Source organism: Amblyomma maculatum, chromosome 1, assembly GCF_055883805.1.
Source record: "Amblyomma maculatum isolate TAMU_Amacu chromosome 1, ASM5588380v1, whole genome shotgun sequence".
Lineage (NCBI taxonomy): Eukaryota > Metazoa > Arthropoda > Arachnida > Ixodida > Ixodidae > Amblyomma > Amblyomma maculatum.
The window spans coordinates 474674662-474694896 of NC_139344.1; the positions used below are offsets into that span (position 1 = coordinate 474674662).

The 20235-nt window shown below is 47.0% G+C and overlaps 1 protein-coding gene across 1 annotated transcript; it reads left to right on the forward strand.

Moving 5' to 3' along the window:
- Positions 1-14264: 14264 nt before the first annotated feature.
- Positions 14265-19411, forward strand: LOC146210008 (uncharacterized). Its single transcript, XM_084581582.1, has 2 exons — positions 14265-14270; positions 18449-19411. The coding sequence occupies exons 1-2, from the start codon at positions 14265-14267 to the stop codon at positions 19409-19411; spliced, it is 969 nt and encodes a 322-aa protein (XP_084437708.1).
- Positions 19412-20235: the final 824 nt, after the last annotated feature.

Sequence of the window (20235 nt, forward strand, 5' to 3'; positions counted from 1 at the left end):
TTCACTCTGAAGGCCTCGCCTTCAAAAAACGGGTCTGCGAGCCATGGTCTCGCCCGACGAGTGAGAAATCCAGTCTCTTAAAAACACCGGTTTATTCCGGATAAACAAAAAAAAAAGCAAAACAGAGAAACATAAGGCGCTACTGCGCTGAGAACAGGCTGTTCATGCGCGCGACAATAGAACAACGGAAAGCGGCAAGAATGTCAGGGCCCTACCGCGGCGAAACACACACTGCGGAGCGAATAAAACGAGCAATGGGGCCAAAGCGCTAACGGCGACACAAGAAAGATTGCCCTTCGCGGCACAGCAACTCACAGAAATACGCCTAGGCTGTTCCTGCAGGCACTGCTTCCATCTTCGCGTCGGCGATCTTCTTTCGGTCGTCCGTGCACACCCTGCTGGCCCATGACGCTCGTCGGTTGCCCCGCGCCGGCCTTTCCGCCGGCCAAAAAAGCCCCGCGCCTCGCTTCAGACGCGCTTATCTACCCTCGTCTGTCGCCGCGAACATCACGCCCCCCAAGATTATCTGCTTGCTCATGCGCACTCGCGCTGCCCGTGCAAACAATACAAATAGAAAGATGCGCGCGCGGTTTAAAACACCTAAAGGGGCTGCGGAGCCCCACACTCCCCCCTCTCAAGACGGGACACCTCCCGAGATGTCAAAGAACGAAACAAAGAAGGGCACTGGGAGGAGTACAAAAACAATGCTGGTTCTGACGAGCTGCCCGCTTGAAGGAATCCGCTGGATTGGTGGCATTCATCAGACGATGGTCCAGGTGGTTCACATCTGGTAGACCCGAGTGCCGTTACGTACTTTCTGGCCGCTCGTAGTACTTTCTCAGGTCGGCGACGTTGACTGGCCCGATCTCCCGGCCACCCTGCACATGACGAAGCATGTAAGCCAGACGCCAAAGACGCTTTATTACTACAAAAGGACCAGTCCATCGAGGAGCGAGAGAGGCGGCAAATCCTTTTGTGGCATCACTTAGCGGGTGCGAGCGGCGGAGTACTTTATCCCCAACGTCGAACTGCAAAGGACGCCTGCCCTTGTTGTATTGGCCGTAGTGCTCCAGGTGGGAGAGGTCCAAGTTCTCCCTGGCCTCCTTTAGAGTTCCAGCGAGACGACTGGAGAGATCCTGGGTGAACCTGGAATAACTGGGAGCCTGTAAATCAGAGTCATGGGTAAGGGCATGTTCAATGGGAAATCGAAGCTCACGGCCAAGAAGAATAGCTGCCGGCGTAAAACCAGTCGACCGGTTTACTGGGGTTCTTGTGGCGAAAGCCATCTCCTGCATTCGCAAATTCCAGTCTTTGTGACGTTCCGTGAAAGCCACGAGCATGTTTTTCTGGTTTCTGTTGACCCGCTCTGTGATGTTGGCCTGAGGATGGTAGGGCGTAGTCTTTTTGTGCTGCACGCCAAGAGCTTTGCAGGTGTCAGCAAATATCCTGCCCGTGAAATACGTCGCATTATCAGTGATTAGCTGCGCCGGGAAGCCGAACCGAGCGAATGCGTCTAGGAGTTTATCCCAGACTACTTTTGAGTCCAGTTTACGCAGCGGGTATAATTCAACCGATTTAGAAAAATGATCAGTGACCACTAGCAAGTAGAGATTTCCTTTCACAGATCTAGGATAAGGGCCCATTACGCCGCAGGCAACAATTTCCCACGGGTAACGGCTCTCCACAGGTTGCAAGAAGCCCGGTGGTTTACCTCCCCTTGCCTTCGCTGTCTGGCATGTAAGACAAGTACGGACGTATGCCACGACATCCTTTCTCACGCGGGGCCAAGTCACGATGCGACCCAACTTTTCATATGTTTTCTTGCCATCTCTGTGGCCTGCAAGGCGTGTGTCGTGAAAATACTCTAAAAAGAGCTTGCGCAGGCTCTTTGGTACGACAACACGAAATGGGGACTCACCACCATCTGTGTCGGCAGCGGGTATATATCTCAGGAGAAGTCCATCCTCTGCTTCCAGGTAGCAGTCATAGCAGTCATAGCTGCCGGTAGGCGCTGTGCTTCCTGCAGGGTTGCCGCTGTCCAGGCCCTTTCGTATTTGTATGCACTGAGGATCGCTTTGCTGAGCTTGGAGCAGCTGTTGACGGGAAACCAGCGTTCCCCAGGCATCAGCGGCTTCTGCGATCACCAGGACTTGCGGTGCTTGCTCGCCATCTGCACGTAACGGAGCTCGGGACAGGGCGTCGGCTGCCTTGTTGAAGGGGCCTTTCTTGTACTCCACCCTATAATTATATTTCTGAAGAGCGAGCGCCCAGCGGGCTAGACGGCCGACTGGGTTTTGCAGCTTTGACAGCCAAGACAGCGCCTGATGATCGGTCTGAATTGTAAACTTAGCCCCATCCAAATACAGGTCAAACTTTTTTAGCGCAAATACAATTGCCAAGCACTCTTTCTCTGTTACCGTGTAGTTTCGTTCCGGCGATGAGAGAGTGCGACTTGCAAATGCCAAGGGGCAAAGCTTCCCTTCGTGATCCTGAATTAAAACAGCACCTATTCCATACTCACTCGCGGGGCAAACCAAAGCTCGAGCAAAAATCACGTTGGGCGCCAGATGAAGGCCTCGCCTTCAAAAAACGGGTCCGCGAGCAATGGTCTCGCCCGACGAGTGACAAATCCAGTCTCTTAAAAACACCGGTTTATTCCGGATAAACAAAAAAAAAAGAAAAACAGAGAAACATAAGGCGCTACTGCGCTGAGAACAGGCTGTTCATGCGCGCGACAATAGCACAACGGAAAGCGGCAAGACAGTTAGGGCAAGGCAAGTCAGGGCCTTACCGCGGCGAAACAACACACACTGCGGAGCGAATAAAACGAGCAACGGGGCTAAAGCGCTAACGGCGACACAAGAATGATTGCCCCTCGCGGCACAGCAGCTCACAGAAATACGCCTAGGCTGTTCCTGCAGGCACTGCTTCCATCTTCGCGTCGGCGATCTTCTTTCGGTCGTCCGTGCACACCCTGCTGGCCCATGACGCTCGCCGGTTGCCCCGCGCCGGCCTTTCCGCCGGCGCAAAAAAAGCCCCGCGCCTCGCTTCTGACGCGCTTATCTACCTTCGTCTGTCGCCGCTAACATCACGCCCCCCAAGATTATCTGCTTGCTCATGCGCACTCGCGCTGCCCGTGCAAACACAATATAAATAGAAAGACGCGCGCGCGGTTTAACACACCTAAAGGGGCTGCGGAGCCCCACAACTCCCACCTTCCTCCCTTCCCTTACGGCGCGGTGTCCACAGAAAACAAGTGAGACAGTTACCGCGCCTTTTCCTTCCTGTAAATAAATCAGTTAAATCAGTTACCTCGGGTCCCTAGCGCCCCGCCGGGGTGGTGCAGTGGTAAGACGCCACTTTGCCGGAGTACCCGGGTTCGAACCCGACCTCGGCGGCTGCGTTTCGACGGAGGCGAAACGAGGAGGCGTCCATGTGCTGTGCGATGTCAGGGCACGTTAAAGATCCCCAGGTGGTCAAAATTACTCCGCAGCCCTCCACTATGGCTCCTCTTTCCACTGTCACTACCACCTTCCCTTAAGGAGCGGTTGAGGTGTCCACAGAAAACAAGTGAGACAGTTGCCTTTCTCTTCCTATAAATCAATCGGGGCCCCTAGCAATGCTGTTGCTAGTGGCCCGAGTTTTCATAGCAACAGCGATGCCGTTGCTAATGGCCCGACTTGGCTAACCCTAAATTTTGACGTCACTGGGCCTCTCCAAGTTGTTTCCTTCCTCCGTGTCGTCATTTATGAATGAATGCTCATGCGATAGCGCCGAGTCTCTAATACAATAAATCGATGCGCACCGGTGCAAGCAGCAATTTATAACATGAACTGGAGGGCTAGTTGGTCTGACATCTTCAAGTGGTGCAGCGCAACGGCACGAAGCCTAGACAAGAGAATGGGACAGACACAGCGCTGAACTGACAGCATAAGTTTATTCAGGGTGCCAACGCTATATATACCCTAGCTGGCGCCGCAGAAATAACATGAAATGAAAACATGGGACAGTACAGTCAACCCGCTCTGGCATGCAGATATTTTCAAGTCCGGCAATTATAGGATAGCAGATAGTTGAGCTCTTTCTCTGATATGGCAACGGATGGTGTGCTGACACAGTTCGCACCAAGCTGCTTAATTTCCCATGCCTCCATGATCTCCCTTGAAAGAGCTCATGATCACAAAGTCATGATGGCCTTGTGACAGAGAATCTGCCTCATATTCAGGAGGTACCAGTTTCAATCCTGGTGCCGGTGGGTACAAGATTTCTCCCGGCCTGATTCTCGGCTCTTCTGGGGTAAGATATACTCGGGAAAGGTGTTCTAGTTCACTACAGGCGGGTCATCTACCAAAAGTCGCGATTCCTTCCACCATTAGACAACCCTAGGTATGCTCCGTGCAGCAGAAGTCCATATGCAGTTCCTTTTTCCTCCTTTCCTAAGCCATGAGCCCTGGTAAGAAAATTGGGAGTGGAAGTCGAACCCACCACACTGCTGTAATGTGGAATGATGCTGAGATAAGGAAATAGTGAGCCAGCACCATTCAAGAAAGACTACTGATAACTCACACTGTGGTTCATTAAAGGGATGTACTCAGGGGTGGAAGAGCTCAAATAAGATTTGTAGCGATTTTTGGAGCATCAAAATCCTCGTTTTAGAGCAGTAAAATTCATATTTGGATCAGCTCACAAGAAAAAAAATTAATTCAAATTTTGGAGCTGTTAAACAGGGAAGAAACTTTACTTTCGGCACAAAAGAATGAAGAGGTGTGAATATCGGACTGTATGAATGCGATCCAAAGGAAATCTAGCAAGGGCCACCTATCACCGATGCTGCGTGTATTTATTTTTGTAAATAAGCTTTTTGTACTGCTAGGCATGCTATCACACACACACACACAAAAAAAATGTGAGTCATAAACTTGAAGAGGCTAAATAAAAAAAGCTAGAGAATATGCTTTTTTTTTTTCATTCAGCACGGTTTGACAACCTTAATCATGGGACTTTATGTTGCTTGCAAGGCTCAAAAAACATTGTTTTACTCTCTGCGAAATCCACAAGTTGTGTCGTGCGAGGGCAGCTCCAAAAGAGCTTAATTTGAAGCAGTGACTGCGATCAGCCTGTGTCTAGAAGCGAGCGCAGTGCAAAGACAAAATGTTGATTAAAAAGCAAATACAGAAACAAAGACAAAAAAAACGCCAACCAAAAGGCGAAATGGCAATGCCAAAAGCAAGTTTTAAGCAAAGAAAACTGACGAGCGAGCACATCTTCGGCTCGTGAATTACGCTTCTTGTGGACTGGCGGTGGCTTCGACACAATATTTTGATTAAGGAGAGGTGGACAATTATTAGGTTATGTATTTCATGCACAAAGCATATACTTTATAGTATTTCAATGTTGCAGCATGCATAAATGTTAATTTTGGCAGTCTAGGGCTCCACTGTGGCATTATGGAATTCAATAGCTAGGCTGCTGTGCGTTTCTCTACCTTCTGATGTTAGAAATAAATTTCACATGTTCCACCTCCAGTTGTATTAGCACAAACTTCGGCGGTGATGCAGGCATTGCGAAATCGGGGGGTAGATGAGTCGTACGTGAAAATGCTGCAAGATATATTTAGTGGCTGCACAGCAATCATAGTTCTGCATAAAAAAAGTAACAAAATTCCCATACAGAAAGGTGTTCGGCAAGGAGACACGATCTCTCCAGTACTATTCACAGCTTGCTTAGAGGAAGTATTCAGACTTGGAATGGGAACAGTTAGGGATAAGGGTAGATGGAGAATACCTCAGTAATCTGCGATTTGCTAATGACATTGCCTTGCTAAGTAACTCGGGGGATGAACTGCAAATAATGACTGATGACCTAGATAGGAAAAGTAGAAAGGTAAGCTTAAAAATCAATATGCAGAAGACTAAGGTAATGTTCAACAGCCTCGGGAAGGAACAGCAGTTTACGTTAGGTAGCGAAGCACTGGAAGTAGTAGGCGAATATGTCCACTTATGGCAGGTAGTAACCGCAGATCCGGACCATGAAAAAGAAATAACAAGAAGATTGGGATGGAGCGCATTTGGCAAGCACTCACAGATTATGACTAGCAGCTTACCGGTATCGCTCAAGAGGAAAGTATACAACAGTTGCATCTTACCTGTACTCACCTATGGGGCTGAAACGTGGAGGCTAACCAAGAGGGTTCACTTAAGTTGAGGATAACTCAGAGGGCTATGGAATGAAAAATGGTAGGGGTAACATTAAAAGATAAGAAGCGTGCAGAGTGGGTCAGAGAAATAACTCAAGTTACTGACATTCTAGTGGAAATTAAGAAGAAATGGGCATGGGCAGGGCATGTAGTGTGAAGAGAGGATAGCCGATGGTCGCTTAGGGTAACAAACTGGATTCCAAGGGAAGGAAAGCGTAGCAGGGGGCGGCAGAAAGTTAGGTGGGCTGATGAGGTTGAGAAGTTCACAGTTGTCAAGTGGATGGGAGAGGCCTTCGCCCTGCAGTGGGTATAGTCAGGCTGATGTTGAAACACAGAAGCCATAACAGACACACCTCCTACACTATCTGATGATGGGAAAGTGAGTCTATCGACAAGACAGCATAAAAATAACCTTGATGTACTTGAATGGACCAACAGGATATCGAAAACTTCCATGAGCCGCATAAAAAACTGATACATCCAATAAAAACATGCAGCACTTAAAATGCAGTGTTGAAGTATTTCTCCAAATTCACAAGTACCACCATGGCCCACCACGGAAGCAATAGCAGTGGTGCCTTGTCACAAACAGCCCATTTGCGTTATAGGGTTCCTTCAGCGCACAGACAGTGACCGAAATGGAAAGCGGAGAAAGCACATGGATGCAAAGAAAATGTGAGTAGGCATTGGAACGCCATGACGCCATCTCAAAATAAAACTAAAATGCCAGTGACGCATGCTACAGTGTCTGAAGCATCGTGACTGGTTATATCCCGGCCGCAGAAAGTTGTCCCTGAGTACGGCAAACTTTTGCGGATAGTCGGGGCATTTTGGCACACCGTGGCGCAAATTTAACAAACTTCACGCTTAATGCACAGCTTGGCGCAGAAATATGTAGCCGTATAAAATATGCAATTGGTGCAGCTGTTGCACCCCTGTGTGCTGTCCGCTCATCATTCTTGGATATTCAGGCACCAAGCCGATTCTGCTCTGTGAGGCCTGGGAGAGGTCTGTTGTCTTTGCCTTCTTAACTGCTTGAAGCACGACAGATTTTATTAACCCTATTCAGTATGTCAACTCTGTTCAGCCTTCCAACAATAGCCTGGTACGCAGATTTAGGGTGTCTTTGGCAGGCGCACCTTCCGCATATCCTCCAAAACCTCTAGCATTCTCTCCACTGCTTTGAAGCTCCGTTCGATCGATAGCCTTCGTCCTGCGAAGCTCCCTATAGAAACCAAATGCTGAGATTGTTGCACTAAGACTTGCACTATGTGTGGGAAGTCACGTCACTCACGCAAAAGAAAAAGTAAGGGGAACAAAGGACTCCTTCGCGGCGCGAAGAAGTTCTGTATTTTTTCTTCATTGTGCATGATCCTCCATTGTGGTATCGCTGCCATACCTGCTTAAGTGCTTCCGCACTAATTTGGGATGGGGAGACCACCGTTTCTACGAAGAAGCAGCGTTTGTTCACTGGCCCTTTTGCTACCCTTCACGATGTCTGTTATGGATGCCGCCGTATACATTGGAATAAGCGAGCAAGCTGTCACAAGTGCTCGAAAGTCATACTGTTAAGCTGACATGGCAGAAGACAGAAATGTGCCCATCTGAGTGCACTGCAGAGCGCGCATGAACAAACATGGATTTACCATGGCATTTAGCATCAAATCAAATTAGGTCGGTAAATTTCATTCACACAGACTATGCAATCAACTAATTAACTATTCAGTCATACTGCACATAAAGTTTCCATTGATATAAGAATTGTGGGCTCACCGGCAGAGTGATGCTACGCATTAAAACAATGCGTCGGCTAACGATATTTCCTGCTAAGAAACGTATTTTTTTTTAATTACAAAGCTGTATTCCTCAAAAAAGCCCTTACGTTCATAATCAGCTAATGCAGTGTGCCACTCTGGGGACCAACATGGCGGCCCACCAAGCCTGACTGCTGTTTTTAGCCAAAATAGGCAACCCTGGCATGGGATTTCGTCGCCGGGTGCTGCGGCGGAACATGTAGGCTCCCTATTCTCAGTGTGAAAGCGTCTGCCGTCCCACATCGCCTCCGAGATCATCCCCACGCGGGCGGGGGTGAGGCCATGCTTCCCGCCCTTCCTCGCAAACATCTCCTTGCCTTCGACTGTCTTTTGAGCCGCTCTTTCAAAAGAGAGAGAATGAGCAGCGACTCACTTAGCGGCCCCTCTTTTGGAGAGCCGTCGTTTAGTGAGCGGTGGTTCTTTTGGAGAGCCGCTGGTTCAGTGAGCCATCGGGAACCGCGAGCAGCGTTTCTTTTGGAGTGCTGTTAGGAACCGTTCTGCCAGAGTTAGGTGAAAAAGAAAGTGAATTAGAATTAGTCAATTAGAAGAAGAAATTTAGAAAGTGAAAAACGACTAACGCGGACTCAAGCTACAATGCGCACACTGCATTAAAAGAAATGATGCACTTACATTATACTTAGGCTCCTCCTGAATTTCACTGTCTCCAGGAATATAAAAGGGACCTCGAATCAGGTAATCTGCTTTGTCTATATTTATAATTCACTATCTATATCTGTCTACATCGTCACTATCAATATTTATTAACATGTAGTCAGACCACACGAGATTTTGGGCTAGAGATTGATGGCCCGAAGTATTTATTAAGGATAATTCTCAGTGTGGTGAATGATGGCCAACGTTATTCAGATAATTTTGAAACGATAGGGTACTAAAAGAATGAAATCCTCTCTTGGGGAATGGGTGCACCTCCAGTAAATATAGTGGACTTAAATAGAAAGAATCGTGTCTAAAGAAATATGGATGTTGCTGTTCACTGGGATTTTGTAGTCCCCATGAGGGGACTCAAGAGGTATCGCTCAAGAGGAAAGTATACAACAGTTGCATCTTGCCTGTACTCACCTATGGGGCTGAAACGTGGAGGCTAACCAAGAGAGTTCTACTTAAGTTGAGGACAACCCAGAGGGCTATGGAACGAAAAATGGTAGGGGTAACATTAAGAGATAGAAAGCGTGCAGAGTGGGTCAGAGAAATAACTCAAGTTACCGACATTCTAGTAGAAATTAAGAAGAAATGGACATGGGCAGGACATGTCGTGCGAAGAGAGGATAACCGATGGTCGCTGAGGGTAACAAACTGGATTCCAAGAGAAGGAAAGCGTAGCAGGGGGCGGCAGAAAGTTAGGTGGGTGGATGAGGTTAAGAAGTTCGCGGGGGTCAAGTGGATGCAGCTAGCACAGAACCGGGTTAAGTGGAGAAATATGGGAGAGGCCTTCGCCCTGCAGTGGGTATAATCAGGCTGATGATGATGATGATGAGGGGAGATAGGATGGACACAAAAGTATCTCCACGCTTTCGTTCAGTTTCGGGAGGTCGAACGGGTGCGGATCAGTGAACGAGAGAGAGGCAGAGTTGTCTTTCTCTCCAATAGACCACTGTTCGCTGCTGAGTGACCCAGGCTTAAGTGAGCCAATGAACCATTCAAATAAGCCAGCTCACTTCAGTGAGCTGAGCCGTTCTAGCCACGCACTAAAGTGAGCCGCTTTGCCTATCTCTTAATTAAATAGTTTTAAGGCGCAAAAAACAGACACACACAGGTAGGTGACGAGACGAAGCGCCATTTCCAACCGATTTTATTGCATGCAGGAAACATACTTATATAGTTTGTCGTCACATGCGTAGGTAGGTCACCTAAGGTGCGCTCCAGGAATATCTTTTCACAGTTATACAATAAAATTGATGTGTCGCTTACACACAAGTTGCTTTTCTTTTTGATAAAAAACGCTTCTATCAACTCCCTAGCATTAGTATCTTTGCTTTTGCCCAGAATGCGCACATCAGTGAAGCATGGCTCACAATTACGTGATGGGTATTCATTAATGTGCTTAGTTAAATGTGTGCCTGCCTTGTTCTGCTCTACGTTTCTCTCGTGTTCCCTCGTTCGCTCATTCAGGCACCTGCCAGTCTGACCTATGTAGGAGTGTCCGCAAGACAGGGGGATTTCATAGACAACCCCTTCAGCACATTTCACGAATGATCTCCTGTGCTTTGTGCCGCAGCCTCGTTCCTTGGTGTTTTCTTTATCGGTACGGGAGCAAAGGCCACCTAGCTTTCTCGATGCAGAAAAGGCGAGCCGTACACCATGGCTGCTGACAACTATTTTTTTTTTTTTTCAAATTATGGGCCACACGATGCACGTATGGCACCACCACTGGTCTTACCTCTTCTCGAGGGACCTCTGGCCTAGCTCTACCAGTACCCTTCTTTGTCTTGTTTAGGAGACATTCAACCACCGCGGTCACGAGCGAACGGGGGAGCCCGGCAGCAAAGAAGCCTAGCCAATCGGGGATTAAAACTGTTCCGCATTTTGTGAGGGCATCACTTTTTGAGTGCCGATTCTAGGCAAAACAAAGCAATCCCGCGTTTCACAAGTTTAGAATGGCAGGAGTCAAAAGGTAACAGCTGCTTCTTTGCACGCGGAGAATATGACCAACAGACCCGATCACCACAGAACTCAATCTTCAAGTCTAAAAACTAATGAATCATGGTCAGGTAGTTCGTGTGTGAACTCCATTCCTCTTCCATGCTCTCTAAAAGCAGATAAAACACTGTCCACTGTTTCCTTAAGGTTGTAAAGACCTTCTTTAGTTAAAACAATCAGAAAATCATCCACGTATCTAAAAACTTTAAAAACATTGTCAGTGGGTAAAACTTGCTGCAGAGCTTGGTCAATATGAGATAAAAAGATGTCACATATAGCACCGGCGCCTCACAGGAGCCAATGCGTATGCCTGACATCTGCAGAAAAAAACTGCTGGTCAAAAGTGATAAAAGTAGATTCCAGTTAAAACTAGCTGTAATAAGGTTAAAAAGTCATCTATGGAAATACCCGCGGAGTTCTGAAAAAGCAATCGGGTCATTTTCTTCAATGCGCTCCCTAACATTTGAGAACAAGGGACCATAAGGAACTGAATAGAATAAATCTGCAACGTCCACTGAAAAAGCACTTCCAACATCATGGTTGGTTTCAAAAAGGTCGCTAATTTTATTTGACCGTTTCGTCGAAAATGGATCGTTGACGTGCAGTTTAGACAAGTGCTTAGCCAAATACATGCTAAGAAGTTTCTGCCATGTGTCTTTTTCAGTTACAATAGTTCTAAATGGCATGTTTTGCTTGTGAGTTTTGACAGACAAGAAAACTTTGAGCGCGCTCTTTTTACTATCTCTAATCTGGCGCTTCGTCCCGTCACCTACCTGCGTGTCTTGTCCGTTTTTTGCGCCTTAAAACTATTCCGAAACTAACTAGCCCAGCAGCAAGTGCTTTTGCAAAAGCTATCTCTAAGTCGTCGTCTCTTCAGCTCATTGTTCCTGAGTCTGCGTCGCTTGTATGGTAGCCATTGGAAGGTACTCTTGAGAAGATAAAGGAGGCAAACTTGCCACACGGCGGCTGTGACGAGGTACTGGCGAATCCAGAATGTTTTTACCCAGCACCTCCCCCAAATGTAGCGGATGAAATGGGTTTAATTCAGGTGAACGTTTCAATAATGAAGGCTGCTTGCAAACGGCCCAAAGCCCAGATCAGTCTGCACGCATCTTTCTCTTCCTCGAACTCCTCAGTAAGCACTTCCTCATTTGAAAGTAAAAATGGGGTATTTCACATATAAACCTTCCTGGCACCTATTGCATTGACTTATGCTTTAGTCCACTTCAACAGACCGTAATGGTTGCGGAGCACTGCAAGTTTTATTTTCAGCTCTGTCAAAATGTATAGCACATGCAGTCAAACCCCGCAATAAAGGAACCTTTTGTGAAGGAATTTTTTTTCTTTGTTCCCACAAGAATTTCATTCTTGCAAAAGTTGACAAATAGTAAATATTAGCAAATAAGTTATAAGTTGTCATGGACCAAAAAGTGAGCTTGGAAACGACGAATACACACTTGTCGGAATTCACAATCAGGCTGTACTTTTGGAGCCGCTGTAAACTGCACGCAGGTAGTTCTCGTTATCTATAGACTTATTGCTGGCTGTGTTTGCATACATCAATGACCGATGTATGCGAACGCAGCCGGGAGGCCTCTCGTGGCCTTAGCAATGAATTGCGGAAAGGTTTGAGCTGGGTTCTGGAGTCCAAAGGGCACCCACACATACTCGAACAGCCCAAACGCAGTTGTGATGGCTGTTTTAGGTATGCTGGCAAACACAGTGGGTATCTGGTGATGTGCCTAACCAGGTCCATTTTGTTAAAAATGGTGCAGCCGTTCAGATGTGATGTGAAAAGAAGGAAAAGAAAATGCACGGGCCTGCTACTGGCTCTGTAGCTGAGCCACCTCCGCTGCCTCATGCTGACAGAAAGTAGAGAAGAAAGAAAAAGAAGGGGATGTGAAGCAGTGGATAGCTGTCGTGGACAGTCTTGGCATTCAACACTTCATAGTCGCCGCCTGGACGCCAGTCACTTGGATCTTTTTAGATATGAGATGAAGTGGCAAAGCCCATGCGCTGGATGATGGGTGTATAATGTCGAGCTGCATCATGATTGAACTCCCGTTTAGCATATGATCACCAAACAAGTGGTGTGATTGTGCTGCTCGTGGTGGTCACACTATATGCTTTTGCGGCTGGGTGAGATTGCAACGCTTCGCCAGTTACTGAAATCACACCGGGATGTTCTCAAAGGAGGTGAAGGTATCGGCATGCTGATGCCAGTGGGGACAAGGTTAGACTCGACGCCAGATATAGATAGCCGAGTGAAGCTGTCTGTCGGGCTGCATGCTGAACGAAGCCCAAGTGAAAGTACGATACGAAATCTGCGCTGATGATTGCGTCAACATCAGCGATGACGAACACTCATCAAAAAGTGTGGCAGAGTACCAAGTTGGGGGTGAGGGAGCGAAGTCTGTATGGTCGAAGAAATGGCAGCCGTTGCGATTGCCCCGCCGGCTAGACACGATGGCTTTTTTTTTTTTTTTGAAGGATCACGCTGACCTCTGCACCATAGTTGACAAGGAACGGAGCACGACAGGTCTTGTCAGTTACCACAAAAGGTGAGTGAATTGGGGAGCCACGAGTTGCCATTAATGGTCTTGAGGGGTTTTTCCCAACCACGAGACGTGCACTTCATGGCAGGATGTAGGAATCGCCAGTCATACCAGCAGTGTTAAGTTATGGCTCTTTGTGCGTGATGGAAAGTGGTGACTGGAATATGGTGAATGGTCTCTTGAGACAGGCTTCTGAGTGTGTCAACTGAGGTAGTAAGCTCATCAGTACATGCCTCGAGGCAGGAAATTGGCGAGTCTGCCAGTGGTGAGACAGCTGTGCCCAGCTGGAAGGGCACCTCATGAACCTGGTTGGTCAGCTCCACGGTTGTGTCACTGGCCGCTGGGAAGGCAAGATGTAGATGCTTGGGCATCAGCAAGAGCTGAAGAGCTCTCGAAGCAGCGGAACATGGGTGGTGAGTCCTCACCGAGGAGCTGCCAAATCCGGTGAAGCAGTTGTGAAGGGCAACAGTCGCCAAGGTCCACCAGTAAGGAGCTGCTGTAGGTGAGGGCGTTCTTACGCCATAGTTCTCTCGGGTACTTCGGTCTTGAGGTGCTGATGAGGGCATCTCCCATGAGTTCATAAGAATATCCTACAGGTCACTGATCATGTCAGGAGAGAGCGCGGATACGATATGATTGTACTAAATCATCTTGTGAGGTGATGCGGTCAGTAGAGATGTGCACGGGCGGAAATTCTGAGCCCGAGCTAGCTTGGAATCTGTGTTACAGAGCCGAGTCTGGCATGACAACGTGTTCAGACTTAAAGGACCGACGAAGAGCTATTTACGAAAACTAGAAAACGCATTCTAGATATAGGTATCCTATCAGTCCTCTTTGCAACACGCAAATTTTTACGCTAGTGTAAGTAATACCGAAAATATTGGCGACTGAAAATGACGCTCTTCCTCTGCACGCTTAACCCGACGCACGCCGGCACGGAAGAAAAAAAATGAAAACAAGCTGAGACGGCACCCCACCACGTTCCATTCTGCCCGGGTCACCTGGGAGCATCCAGTGAGCGGGCACAACCAGCAAGCCCCGATGGAGGTTTGCGCGGGAACGTGTCGCCCTAATCAGTTGAGAGCTTTAACCAGGAGCACTTTTTAAAAATTAGTTGTCAATTGTCTCCACGCAAAGTGTTTAAATTTGACTCAAATACTCACAAAGACCATCTCTTTGATTTTCTTTCACTAGAATATTAGAGCAAATATTGTTTTAATGGCCCTTTAAGGCCCTGGTCTGGCCCAGAATGATATAGAAAGAAATAATTTCCAAATAATGAGTTGACCTTAAAAGACCTTGAAATGCTCAGTTGTCGCGTTAAGATAGAAATTTGTAGAATATATAGAGGCACAGCACAACATAGAATTATTTTAATTTTTTTATATTATTATGCAAGAACAATTTATGCATTGATGAATGCTTAAGACATTTGTGGCACTCCTGGATTGTGAATCCAGCAACGCTGACATTTTTTTTACTGCTGTAACTTGTGGCTGCAATGAATAGTGTGTTCTTAGCAAGAAAGGCACGATTTGGGTACATGGTTTCCTCACTTCACCAAAAGCACGCCGCCTCTTAACTCTGAGCAAGGGGTTGATTCTGTGGCCAAGTACTTGGTAAGCTTATCTTGCTCACTGTGAGCCTTTCATGGCACCGACAAGGCCGTGGACCGCAGATGCTTTGACTAGGTGTTACGGCCCATTTTTACTGAGGCTTGTCGAGGCCTGGCACAACACAGACGTAGAAGAGCTGACAGCATACCGCGAATCTGGAAACTGACTGAACATCTGCCGAAGAGGAAGAGACAAAAGTCAAAATTCGATAGCCCACAAGCATCCCTTCTGCTTGGTCTTTGACAGCTAGCAAAGATCTGTTCATGCCAGGGGTGTGCGGTGTAAAGGTGCATAAACATTCGTATAGAGAATTCAGACACTCTTGTGTGCGAAGGATGCTGCAAAACACTGCTGTATTATGACGCCTAGCACACCACAACCATATTCGTGCCTTTAAAGAAGTTGTGGATACTCGGGATTGGTGTGTCCGGCCTGGCCACGCCCAAGCTTGAGGCACAGGGCTTCTGAGCGGCCAGAGTACGAGCTTTTGGGCCAAACCGAGCCCTCGCACACCTCTAGCGGTGAGGGCCGAATTGTGCCTCAATCTGGAGAAACCACACTAGGGTCAGAAGGGTGAAATGCAAAGTTGCAATGATGAAACGTTCTGCGAGAGTGAGGGCGACTTTGTTGAGCAGGTGCCGGCTTCAGTCATCCTCTAGCCGCAGGGAAAAATGAGCTTCCCACACATTTTAAGGCAACCAAACTACTGAGCTGTGGCAGCACGTGCTTCCGGCCCAGTGCATTCATTGTTCTCCTCCTCTTGTGCAGCCGCGCTTAAGGTACAGCCAAATAAGGATGCTGCAAGGGTAGTTTTTCTAACCAATTGTTCCAGTTTCTTTTTTTCTGATTTTGTATGTTGAGCTTCTGTACTCTGTGAAACTTCTGGAACTCAGCGAAGAGTACTATAATTGTCGCAACATTCAACAAATTTTTTTATTACAGTTCTGTATTCTTTGCATGAACAAGACAAATTTATTAAAAAAAAGGATATGAATACATAACTCCTCAGGGCTGTTTCTTGGACTAGTTAGTGGGGTTTACTCATTTTGGTGAGGCTTGAAGTGCAAAACAGACAGTGACGTGAAAAAGACACGGGGCAAAGCGCTACCTTGTTAATGAATTTTATTTGGAGCGAATAAACATATATAGAGAGGAAAGCACTAAAAAAAATAAGATGGGGCACGTTTGATTCTCAAAAATGCAGCTGTGTGCTTTAATTGGTACTTCATCAGCGAATCTGTCAGAAAAGGAATTTGCATTCCTCGATGGTCATGGCATGAGCGTGCGATGAGTCTCATCTTATTTTTCTTTTTGTAGTGATTTCCACTCTATACGCTTCTGGGCTCCAAATAAAATTCATTTGCAAGTCAGCACTGTGTCCTGTGTCTCTCGTCTTTTTTGCGCTTCAGGCTTCGCCAAAATGAGCATAACTCCTGTTGGCAGCTGCACAGTTCAGCAGCCGTTAGAATTTTTTTTCCAGACTTGTGCTCCTAAGAACAGCCATCAGTGTGTGTTATTTATGTCTACTGCCAGGTTCCTGCTGATATGGATTCCTTGAGTGGGGAACCATGTAGCATGAGCCATGTTATCTTTTTAGTGTCCGAAAGGGTGCTGCCATGTCACTTTTACAAACTTTAATGCTAGTGAAATTCTTGAACATTAAACAAATCTGCAAAATACTGAGCTCACAAAAATATTGGGGGAAGGGAGGGGGGGGGAACTTAAACTTTGCCTTTAAGGTCATGGCATGACAGCGTTAAAGGCGCCAGTTGCCGGTTTTCCTTGTGGACCTTCGTGTAGACACACTTTGCCACTCACTTGTTCAGAAGCTTTTAACTTGCGGCTGCATTGTCCCATACATAGTCGCAAGATACCACATTATAAGACCACTGCGACAAAGATCTAAAGTGCCATTTTAAACAAGCCACACAAAGGTATCTTTGTGGCCTAGGCTTGAATGTCTTAACTCTGGATCTAGGGGTCCTGAAGGGCTGGATTCCGATTTCACCCTTCCATGTCACAGGCGAAGCCTGTGTTGGCTGCGCCTGCCAATTCGGCCATGCCTCGTGCCATCACACAACTCAATGACTAGTGATGCATGACCATGTCTTCTGCCAGCTACCACTTGCCAGAGCCTTGCCCATGATTTTTTGCTCACAATGTGGACAATGGCTTTTCTGAGGGACAAAGCCTTTAATGGTGCTGAATTAAAATAAATTAAAATAAAGTGTTTAAGAGTTTAATATCCTGTTGCTACATTTGAGCAATCAGGTGCCTCACTGAGCATCCCCCCTCTCCACTTGTATAGGAGAAGAGGGAGCTGACAGATTAATGATGTATTCCAGTGAATGAGCAGGAGCACTCCCAAAAGTTCTCTCACAAAAGATGGTGCTTCCAATGGGAGAACTAGGGTTGGAACACTTTCGTCCAGCGATAGAAGTAATGCAGTTTCTTAGCACCAAGAGCAGTCAAGAGCAGTCCAGGCTGCACTTGAAACACAAGTTTGAAGGATGTCGCCTGACATCAAAAACACTGCATAATTGCTGTTTCACTCCTTTTAGCAGAACATTTTCGAGAACACTACAGAATCTGCACTGGAGAAATGCGCAAGCATGCTCATTGCTGTGTTGTCCGCAAGATGTGTCAGCGGGATTCCGCGAGTAACAGATACTGCACCTTTCCTTTCCTGTAAACCAATTATAGAAGGGTGGTGAACTGTGATGCGTTCAATGGAACACTGGTTGTGTTCGACAAGGGGCGTACGATATACCATGTGCAGCAGCAATGCTCGGGCTTTCGCATTTCTCGACTGCAGATTCTGCAGCGCTCTTGGAATTTTTCAGATTGCAGTTGACTGATTACCTCTCTTTACACACTTTCTAACCATTACTACCATTTGTGCACGCAAACCACTCCCTTTCCCGCTCGTTCACATTTCAAACATTTCCAATTTCCCGCCACTGGAAGTCGGTACCATGTGACCCGTTTGGATGTCGCCATTATCCCTCTAATTATTTACCTAGTTAACCCACATGCATCTGAGTATTTCCCCAGCAAGATCTTTTGGTCCTCTATCTAATGCAACCATTCGGCGGCACTTCCGAGATGCGGTTCGCTCAGTGTTCGTTTTCTTTCATCGCGCAGTGTTTGGTCGTCCTGCTGCTTCAAGCCACGACTGGGAGCACGAGACATACCAGCGTACTCCGGACGGAGCGAGGGATCAACGACACAGCTTTTCACGTGCCCCCCTCGACAACAAAGGCATTCCATCTGCCCCACCCATCGGAGACAAGCTGCGGATCATCTGCGCCTCAGCAAACAAGAGCGCCACCGCTGGACTGGCTGATATATGTCAGCGGCGAACCTACGGCTGGCACTGGGCACGGCGGCACTTCCGAGATGCGGTTCGCTCAGTGTTCGTTTTCTTTCATCGCGCAGTGTTTGGTCGTCCTGCTGCTTCAAGCCACGACTGGGAGCACGAGACATACCAGCGTACTCCGGACGGAGCGAGGGATCAACGACACAGCTTTTCACGTGCCCCCCTCGACAACAAAGGCATTCCATCTGCCCCACCCATCGGAGACAAGCTGCGGATCATCTGCGCCTCAGCAAACAAGAGCGCCACCGCTGGACTGGCTGATATATGTCAGCGGCGAACCTACGGCTGGCACTGGGCACGGCGGCACTTCCGAGATGCGGTTCGCTCAGTATTCGTTTTCTTTCATCGTGCAGGTGAGGAAGGAATACGGAAAATGTTTTCGTTCAAATGACCCGTGTTTGGTGGTGCTGCCGTGCCCGCGGCTTGCTGGGTTTGTGTTTTCCATGATATCATGTTTGCGAAAGCTATTGCTGTTGGGAGGGGACATAGAGACGAACCATGGACCAGATATAGCGCTAATAGTTAAACAACTGAAGGAAATAGCCTTAGACATAAAAGATATTAAGGAGATAAAACTAGCCGAAATTGATAAAAAACTAAACACTCTTACCAGACTGGAAAATTCTGTTGCCTCCTTTCAGAAAAAATTAGCGGATATGGAATGTGTCATCGATAAGCTTGAAAAACGAATTGACGATCTAGACAATTGTAGCAGGCGTTCCAATCTGATCATATACGGCCTCCCTGAAGTTGAAGAAGAGACCAACGAAATTCTTGAAAGTGCTGTGAATAAAGAAATAATACAGGACACCCTAGAACTAGACCCAGTGGACATTGAGCGGATTCACCGTTTAGGTAGACCGGGACCAAATAAAACGCGGCCGGTCATCCTTAAACTCCTGGACTGGAGACAAAAGACAGCAATTCTGAAAAAGGGTTTCAAACTAAAGGATACGGACTTCTCGATTGGGGAAGATTTCTCGCCAAAAATAAGAGAAATATGCAAAAAGTTGTGGGAAAAATCTAAACCTCACCGTGATAAAAAAGCAAAGGTATCACTAGCATTTGACAAACTTTATATCAATAGCCGCATATATGTATGGGATGATGAAAGAGGCGACATAGTTCCGTTAGAAAAAAACGACGCCGTGAGCGGACCAGTCACCCGTCGCAAGGCACATGCAAAGATGTAACCATATTAAATATAAATGCCCGAAGCATCCTCAACAAAACTGATCATCTGGAAAACTTGCTTCTAGTATACGAAGCTGATATTGTAGGCATCACTGAAACTTGGCTGTCGACAGATATCTCGAACCGAGAAATCGCCCCTCCAAACTATTCCGTAATTCGTAAAGATAGACAGACACGCGGTGGTGGTGTAGCATTACTAATAAAAAAGTACATTTCTTTCGTCGTATTGCCAGAAGTTGAGGATGCTGAGGCCGTATTTTGTAAGGTGTCAACCAATGGTGGTCATATTTTTGTAGGATGTGTTTATCGAAGCCCTTCATTGGGGCACGAGAGCATATGTTTTGTTCAAGAGTTCATGCGACGCCACATTCGCAGTAGAAATTCACGTGTGATACTCATGGGTGATTTTAACCTTCCTGAAATGGATTGGAGTCACATGAATCCCTCATCTCCTGCATCTCATGCGATAGTCGATTTAATGCTAAGTTTCAGCCTTCGCCAAACAGTGACATGTCCAACGCGAACACAGGATACATCGAAAAGTGTGCTTGATCGTATATTCCTCAGTGAAAACTTTCCCTTGGACAGGACACAGAATAACATCATCAAAGGTATCTCCGACCATGACATTCCGATTTGTATTCTACCACTGGGAATTACCGACATACATCGAACTGCTTTAACAATAATACCGAAGTTTAACAGAGCTGACGATGCAAGCATCCTTACCTATCTAGAACACGAACTTAACTCCTTTTCCGCATTTTCCTTTAGTATAGATACTGATATCAACGCTCTTTGGCTCATGTTTAAAAAGATTGTA